At 34.3% G+C, this 9,314-nt stretch overlaps 1 protein-coding gene across 1 annotated transcript; it reads right to left on the minus strand.

The window, feature by feature from the left end:
* Positions 1-5,128: 5,128 nt before the first annotated feature.
* LOC132057140 (receptor-like cytoplasmic kinase 176) lies at positions 5,129-9,032 on the minus strand. Its single transcript, XM_059449599.1, has 6 exons — positions 8,521-9,032; positions 7,488-7,813; positions 6,799-6,934; positions 6,555-6,697; positions 6,331-6,454; positions 5,129-5,850 (listed from the first exon to the last, which is right to left on the minus strand). Exons 1-6 carry the CDS (start codon positions 8,579-8,581, stop codon positions 5,387-5,389), a joined length of 1,254 nt encoding a protein of 417 aa, XP_059305582.1. The 5' UTR covers positions 8,582-9,032; the 3' UTR covers positions 5,129-5,386.
* Between the last annotated feature and the right edge of the window lie 282 nt (positions 9,033-9,314).

The raw sequence follows: 9,314 nt of genomic DNA on the forward strand, positions 1-9,314 counted from the left end.
GGTATCGTAGGGGACTGTCATTCCTTTAAGAAAAACACTCAATCATCTATGATACCCACATGGTATGTATCATATACTGACAAGGTATCATGGAAGATTAGATCATTCCTTCAAAATATACCACTACATGATACCATAGCAGTATATTTATAATGCTTACGGTATCGAAATAAAATGATTACGATATAGAAATAAAATGCACTTTTACATATTATTAGTATAAATGCTTTGTTTTGCCAAATGCAACAAAAAGGAAAGGCAGTTCTCAATCCTCTATGCTACCAATGTGGTATGTTTTGTATAGGCCAAACCCATCAATAGACACTTGTGGTCGTCTGGTTCTTTCACTTGAATACCTCAACAAACCTTATTTCATTTAGACACCTAAGGTAGGGTCCGACTGTGCCATTTAGACATTTTTCGCTGAATCAGCCAAATTTACAAAGTATGTGCAATACACTCGCTGCTGACGTAGCAAATGACGAATAAAATGAGGACATGTATCTTTTTATTTTAATGAAACCACTTTTAAAATATTTAATAACAAATTAAAAGTAATACTCTCAAAAAGAAAAAGAAAAACTTGATTTACACCCAATCAGAAAAGGACACATTATTAACCAAGAAAAAAAAAAGGACACATCGAAAATTTTGAAATGAATAGTTGTTCTTGGTGTTCTTCACCATCTTCATGTTGTTCTTGTACAATCATGATTTTAATCCAAATTTTCAAGAGAAACTCCTCCAAATTTGTTATAACTTCAGCTAAAGATTCCCCACGAAGACCCAAAGATAATCCAACATTAATTTCTCAATTATCAAATCAATTAACCTATTTTAAACCTTCAAGCTTTCTAAAGACTCCAATAATGTCAATTTTTTTTTTTTTAATCGTTTTGGGAATTTTATTTTTCTTTTGTTTATTAGATAGATTGATCCAAAGAAAAATCATCTTTCTTGTCCTGTAAACGCTTAGGGAGAGAGAGAGTGGTGGCGGTCTTGATTTTTTTCCGTTGAACAAGATAGCAATGGTGGAAGGTTTGTTAAATGGAGAAGAAAGAGAAAAAGAATAAAAAAGAAGAAGGAATAAAAAGGACTAAAAAAAAAAATTATTTTTTGAGCTCTTCGCGTGCTAGTTAGGTGTGGAAATCACGTGAGTTGCCAAGTCAGCAAAAAATATTTAAATGACATAGCCGGGCCCTACCTCAGGTGTCTAAATGAAACAAGATTTAGTTGTGGTATTCAAGTGAAAGAACCAGACAACCACAGGTGTCTATCGATGGGTTTGGCCTTTTGTATATCATTATGGTATCACATAAGACTGTTGAAGTCCTTGAATGAAGCACTCATCGGTCCTCCATGATACTATCATGGTATATACTATATACTGAGATGGTATCATGAAGGATTGTTGCAGTCCTTCAATGAGACACTCTTCAACAGTCCTACGTGATACCATCATGGTATATACCATATACTCAGATGGTATCATGAAAGTTTGTTGAAGTCCTTGAATGAAACAGTCCCCAATACTCCATGATATCATCATGGTATAAAAATATACTGAGATGGTGTTGTGGAGGACTTCTTGAGTCCTTCACCTGTGTCAGCAGTCTTGCATGACACCATCGTGGTATATACCATATACTGAGATGGTATCATGAAGGATTGCTGAAGTCCTTGAATGAAACAGTCCCCAATCCTCCATGATACCATGATGGTATAAAAATATACTGAGATGGTATTATGGATGACTTCTTGAGTCCTTCACCTATGTCATCAGTCTTGCATGATACCATCATGGTATATACCATATACTGAGATGGTATCATGAAGGATTGTTGAAGTCTTTGAATGAAACAGTCATCAATCCTCCATGATACCATCATGGTATAAAAATATACTGAGATGGTATTATGAAGGACTTCTTGAGTCCTTCATCTGTGTCAACTGTCTTGCATGATATCATCATGGTATATACCATACACTGAGATGGTATCATGAATGACTGACCCATATGATGTATCATATACTGCCAAGATATCATAAAAGGCTGATTCATTCCTTAAAAAAGAGGTTAGTCGTCTAATACTTACATGATATATATGATATAGTAACAGGGTACTATAGAGACTAATTCATTCTTGAAAAAAACCAATTCTCGACCCTCTATGATACCCAAATGGTATACATTGTATATGCGAGAAGGTATCATAAAGGATTGATTCATTCCTTAATAAAAAAATTATACGAAAATACAACTAATTGACTTTAAGCTTATTTTGGTATTTTAATTTTTAAATCATTTTATCAAGTTAAATTTTATAAAAAAAGATTGAGTCATATGTTTTATATAAGTTTAGTTTTCATTTCCATATGAGATAAAAAATTTAAAAATATATTATTTATTAATTTAAATTTTAAAAATAAGTTGGGTTTTTTTTTAATTTTTAATTATTTATGGTGTACTTTAATTATTTACTTTTCTTATATTTTAATTAATCTAAAATATTTAGTTAATATTTTTATTTTTTTTAAAAAAGGAGAAAAGACAAAGATGGAGAACCCAAAAAAAAAAAAAAGAGAAGATGAACTAAAAAGGGAAAAGGAAATGAAGAGAAGAAAAAGACAAAACTATTAAAGAAAACAAAATGGACAGGCAGCAAAAGCCAGTTGGTGCCAGCTACGGCACATGCGTACGTCGGGTAAATTTTTTTTTTTTTTTTTTTTTTTTTTTGGCTGAGGGGTACTATCGAAATTAACTTGTGAAGGGGTAGTTATGTGTAAATAATTTATCTAAAGCGGGCATTTTATGTAATTTTTCCAAATTTTTATCCAGTTTGCCTTGCGGCCAAAACTTCAAGTTTTGTTGCATGGATAACATTTTTGACTTTTGACTTTGAAGGTTTGATCATGGGACAAGCGAGGGGACGGATTCAAAAGTTCAAGACCAATCATATTCAAGGTCATTAGGTGTGATTTCCTGTGTTTTAACACAATGTTATCAAATTAGGTGCCTCAGCAAATACATCCTCGGAAATATTGCACGGTAATACATGTCTTCTACAACGACATATAGTAGCCAAGAATTTATGATTTAACTTGAAATGTTACGGGTTTGAACTTTGAAGACAACATTACCTAATTAAATTCCTCACTTTCCATATTAATAAAAATAAATACTTAATTAATTTCACCAATAGAACAATATCATTATCAAATGAATGAATAGGTAAAGGTTTTCCTAGAAAAAGAAGGAAAAATGAATACCCTATGAATAAAGAGCGAAACAAAAAGTAGGCTGTATTCTATAAGTAGGATTCTTGCCTAGAACTTGCAAAGTCATCCTCAATTTCATTATGCGTCTAGAAGTGTCAAAATACAAATGATTAAAAGCCATTCAATATAAGTGGATTTTTGGTACCCAAGTGTATGGCTGATCACAAAATATTTTTTCCATTTATTTTTTATAAAGTTTTAGTCATCACTATTATTGGGAATACCCCACTTACAAGGAAAATCTACTCCTCAAATCTTTTTCGAATAGTTTAATTTCTTATCATGTGGATATAGTAATTAGTCACTTCCAAGAGGAACAAAACAGTTGACTCTTTCAAAAACACCTTTATAAGTTGATAGATAGATTTGACCGAATCAACGCTATGTCATTTTCCTCTCCCTTTTTTTTCCTTTTAATTTTTTTTTTTAAAGGTGGGGAGACCAATCAAAAATAAGCTTATATTAGAAAAACAAAGGTAGAAGAGATGCGGTCGTCTAACAAGCCGACAATAAAAAATAATCCTAGTATTTATTTTTATAAATATTAGTCAATATGCAGTCTGTAATCACGGTATAATCAGTAGATAGATATAATGCACTTATTATACATTTATTATACACTTAATATACATCGGTAACAGCTACAAACTGTTACGGCTAGGCGGGCGAAATTTTTTTAGCCGACCGCCTAAAAATGTTAAGATCACAAAAGTGAATAGTGAAAGTTGTCATAAGATGAAAGCAAATCATAAATGTATTATTTTAGTCCTTATTATCAATAAAATGGAGGTACAGCTTATTTAGTCATTTTCATTACTGATATACCCAGTACTTTTCTCTACCAAAGGGTGCTAAATATATGCAGAACTTTTTACAATTTTGAAATACTGCTATTATAAATATTGGCAATACCTTTTTGGCCCTCTTCAATAGGAGTGTCACATAAAACAAGAGGAAGTGAACAGTTAACGGCAGGAAAATTGCATTTTAGATATGTTTCCAACTTTCCATTAACTTATATACACTGGCGGTATAGAGAATCTTCATACAATTCACTGTATTTGACCAAGTTATAGCAGGTAAACCAACATTATTTTCCATGTCAGTGATTCCACCTTCTATGAACAGTTACCTGTAGATTTAGAGGTGTCAAAATAGGCTGGCCCAACCCAACCCAACCCTAAAGGGTCAAAGAATTAAATGGGCTAGGACGGAGCGATTTTTTTAATTGAAGGGCCCGCAAAAATGAAATTTCAACCCAGTACTAAGTGGGCCGTAGGCTAGACACGTGCAGTTCTTTAAGTTTTTTCGTCTTCCGAATAACATTTTCTAATTGATTTTTGGTACAATTTGAACATGAAACTTTTGCAATATGAAATAGCAGAAACTTTTGCAATATCAAATAGAATCTTCTACCACCCATTCTTGAGACATCATAGAAGAAAAAATTCAAGAGAACAAATATAAATTATTATTTTTAATCACTAATTCAGATCATGTTCAAAAGAAAATAAACATAATATAAATTCTAAGACTAAAAAATATTACTCCACTGTCAAATTACTACATAGTAATAAGTACATTCTTTTTTCTCATTACTTTTTATTTAATATACTTATATTTTTTTTAAAATTAATTAATTTATTATTCTTTTCTTCCCCTCCAACCCCTCAGGTCGTAGCGGGATGCGAGAGAGCAGGCTCACTTATATGGGTCGAAGAAATCTTAATTTCAACCCTACTTAAATAAAGAGTTAAATTGGGCCAGCCTCGCGGGCCAAGCATATTGACCGCTCTACTTATCTTCTAGGTAACTTGGCAATATAACAATTCTTTTACACTATCGTGCATAGAAGTTAAACTCGTGAAAACAACTTACTGTAGGCATTTGATTTACAGCAAAATTCGGGGGTTCCAGGATAACAAAAATTTTACTTGCAGTCTATTATACATCATCTCATGAATCCTCACTTCAATACTCATCTGACACGGTAAACAGAAAAAGAAAACTATACATGTTGTCGAAGATATTGGTACACTTACATGCTAGAAGTTCCTTAAAATTGGATGTTAGTAACTGGCAGGCCAAGAATGCTATTTCCGTCTCTTTAGATAGAACGATGCGAAGCTGAAGGTCTTGGATAATTTGCTACACGAGGCGTCTCTCCTGAACTGCTTCTGCATGACTTGTTGAGCTCGCCACTTGATTGACTGCTAAGCCGATTTAATTGCCCATCCTTGTTAGTATCATTTTTCACGGTATCCTTTGACTCCTGAAGCTGCTCGAGAGCTGTTACTACCTCGTCCATCGATGGTCTCGACTTGGGGTCCACGGCTAGGCAGTTAAGTGCAATGTTTGCTACCTTAAGGGCGCGAGTGAGTGAATATTGTCCTTCAAGACGGGAATCTAGAACACGGAAAACTCTGCGTTTGCTGGTCAAGTATGGTCTTGACCACTCAACAAGATTGTGTTCCCCTTGTGGTCGATTCTTGTCTATTGCTTTCTTACCAGATAGAATTTCCAAGAGAACGACTCCGAAGCCGTATACATCGCTCTTTGCAGTAAGATGACCTTCCAAATAAGAGAAACATATGGAGGTCAGAAACAAGATGTGCCATTTTATTGTGATGAGTAGTGATAGCAATAAACATGACAATTATACAGATTTTCATGTAACTATGAGAGTATGATATTTCGAGTAAAAGAATGCGGTTAGGCGAATACAACTATGGTCCATTTAATTCAAAAATAAAATCTGCACATTATGCTCTCATCAGTTCAGATGACATTTACAAGTCAAGACGAGTTGATGAGAATATATCACGTGAAATGTTAGGATCGAAATAATCAGGTGTCGGAAGCTAACAAAGCAAACCTCGAAAGAGGATAAATCAGATAACAAAAGAAAAATATACCAGATCAGACACTAATTTAACGTGGTTCGGACAATCGACCTACATCCACAGGCGGAGTGCACCAAAAAGGAGCTATACGAACAATCTTATTAGATGGAAAAGATGGAGTGGAACTGGTTTAGCATGGATGACAAACCTGTTGAAAGATACTCTGGAGCAGCATATCCGTAAGTTCCCATAACCCGTGTAGAGACATGGCTTTTGTCTCCGGTTGGGCCATCCCTCGCCAACCCAAAATCAGAAAGCTTGGCATTGTAGTTCTGTAGATGTAAAGCGTAAAATGAGTGCACTTACACCATGGTCAAAAAGAACGAAAGAGAGCTAAGTGAGTAGTGACCGTTCAACAAGAGATATACTTACTGAATCAAGCAGGATATTAGCAGTCTTGAAATCCCTGTAAATGACACTTGTTTCAGCATTATGAAGAAATGCAAGGCCCCTTGCAGCACCAACAGCAACTTTCATGCGGAGGCTCCAAGAAAGTGCTTCAAAGTACGAGCCTCCTGATTCAAGAAAAACATCATGTTATATAGAATCTAACAAACGTAAGATGAACCACAATAACCAAACGTTTTGTAAAATATGAGAGAGATTCAGAACTTACTCCTGAATAAATGATTCTCCATGCTACCCTTAGGCATGAACTCGTAGACTAGAAGCCTGTGATCATCCTCTAAGCAATAACCAATCAATCTTACAAGATTCGGATGCCGTAGTTGACCGAGATAATTTATCTCAGCCTGCAATTTTGTAAGTTCAAGAACAATAAGACACTGAGCTACCCTGCTTGCACAATTTATCTGTCAGTTAATTGGGAATAACTACATTTTGGGATCGCTCAAAAGAAAAACAGCCAGCAAATGTATAGATTTTGTATATCAAGTATAAATATACATTAAGAAACATATAATATCCAAAAATATACATAATCAGTGTACAGATTTTGTATATTTTAACTCGTGCTCGTAATTAATATTGGCCGACGGGCCAAAGATGAAAAAAGACAATGAAGCATGCAGATAAACAACATAGCAGTAGTTCAAAACTGCATTCATTCACTCGTACATAACAAACTTGAGAACAGGATAACAGATACTGTCATACTACCATGCAAAGTCAGTAATAAGACTTGTGATTTTCACAATGAAGATGCAGATAGCCGATGTAGTAATGGTTCAAAATCACATTCACTCGTAAATTACAAACTTCAGAAGAGGATGTGATGGATACTACAGGGAAAAAAAAAAAATTCTAAGATCATGTTGTAAATTGAAGTAGCAAAACTGCTCTCACCAGCCATTCGCGGTGCCCCTGTGCACCTTCTTGGTTCAACTTCTTCACAGCTATCACAATGCCAGCACCGGGTTTTGATGCTAAAAGAGTTTGTTCATCGACCCACCCCTTGAAAACAGAACCAAAACCTCCTTCACCTAGTACACTGTCAGGACGGAAGTTTCTAGTAGCTGCTCGGAGTTCGTTGAAAGTAAATCTCCTCAAGTTGGACGACTGCAAGATCTCACCCTCACTCCTGGGAGTCGGGGGTACGGAGCCTGACGACATTTTGCTATTTGAATTACTAGTATCAGTACCATTTCCACTAACACTTTTAGAACCAACCCCTGAAAGAATCCATCTACATGTTTCAGTCAAATGACACTAAATACAACAAATGAATGCACATTCAATAGCCAATTATTACTACCATCACAACCCACAAATTTCGCTTTACATATACAAGAAAACCTTTACAACGTTTGCAAATGTTTTTTGGAGTTAACTAAAGACCATTGCTTACCAGGCGAAATCCAAACCCTACAGAAAATACTTAAATTAACTAAGAACTTCGTTGCTAATTTGTCGCTAAATTGCTCGTAGCTAACATAATATTTTGATAATCCATCACAAATCCATTGCTAGATAGGATTAGCGACGAATTTGTTATTCAGCTACAGAATTTGTCCGTCGCTAATTCCTGTTTTTTAGTAGTGAAAATTAATCTGCTTCTCAAATTCCCCTCCTTGTCCTCTGCCATTACTTTTTATCATTTATTTATTTTTCTCTTTTACTTGGAGCAAGCAAGTTCTTTAAATCATGCAGAACCAGAATAAACCAAATTGAACTTCAGGAGCTAATTATAGTACAAGAGCATACAAGTAGCACAAAAAGGCTACAAACTGAAGAACAAAATAATAATGTCAAAACCATATAAGACCAACATAATTCAGTTTTTCTGGTCCCCCCACCCCTACCAACCCCAAGCACAGGAAATCACAGACTAGTACAGTATCAAACTTGTAAAAAGAAGATGGTTAAGTGAAATAAATACCTGTTGTACCAGTATAAATTATAGTCTCAGCCTTGATTTCATTGCTCAAACAAATCCCCATCACAGCAAACAAAAAAAAAAACCTCAAAAAAATTTCCAACTTTACAAATAAAAACCAACTTCAAGAATCCATAGTAATATACATAAAAACCACTTGCTAGATCTAGTATGAACTCAAAAAATTGCCTCTTTTTTAACTATTTCACCAAGAGCAAATTGCTTAGTTGCAAAGAAAAAAGTAGTAGTGTGAAAGCAAATGGAAGTTACAAAATCTTTCTCTACTGACTTGGTTTGTAGAAGTAATCATTTTTTTTTAAATTTGTGGCTTTGAACCAAATTTGAAGTAAAGAAAGTTAGAGGTAAAAGGAGAGGAGAAAAGGGGATTTTATTTTTATTATATTATGATTACTTGATTCTTGATTGGTTTTCCTAGAAGAAGCCTTTCTTGGACTTTTCAGCTAAAGCCATAGAAGGTTGACTTAGTCTTGTGTAGGACCAAGAAACTCATCAAATTCAAACATATGGGAAAATTATCAGTAAAGTAAGCTTTATTAGTTGATCAGTATATTATTAAAGTATATTATAAGACAAGCCTGTTTAGTGTTGACAGCTGAAGTTGAATTTTTCTTTATATAAACATAAGCATTTGATAATCGGTATTTATTCACTCGACTAATTCAAGTTTGTATTGTAAGGGACCGATTGAGAGGGAGTACACTTTTTACTGAAGATTTTTCATTTACATGACTCGAACTTGAGATTTTTTTAATTTAGGATTATGAAATCTCATTCAT

This window comes from Lycium ferocissimum, chromosome 5, assembly GCF_029784015.1.
Source record: "Lycium ferocissimum isolate CSIRO_LF1 chromosome 5, AGI_CSIRO_Lferr_CH_V1, whole genome shotgun sequence".
In the NCBI taxonomy this organism is placed as follows: Eukaryota; Viridiplantae; Streptophyta; class Magnoliopsida; order Solanales; family Solanaceae; genus Lycium; species Lycium ferocissimum.

What these genes read in the sequence shown, in the direction of transcription:
- LOC132057140 (XM_059449599.1), bottom strand. Translation starts at nt 8,581, where the DNA reads ATGGGGATTTGTTTGAGCAATGAAATCAAGGCTGAGACTATAATTTAT. An exon ending in AATTTATACTGGTACAACAG is followed by an intron (nt 7,814 to 8,520) that starts GTATTTATTTCA and finishes GGATTCTTTCAG; the next exon opens with GGGTTGGTTCTAAAAGTGTT. An exon ending in TCCAGAGTATCTTTCAACAG is followed by an intron (nt 5,851 to 6,330) that starts GTTTGTCATCCA and finishes CTTATTTGGAAG; the next exon opens with GTCATCTTACTGCAAAGAGC.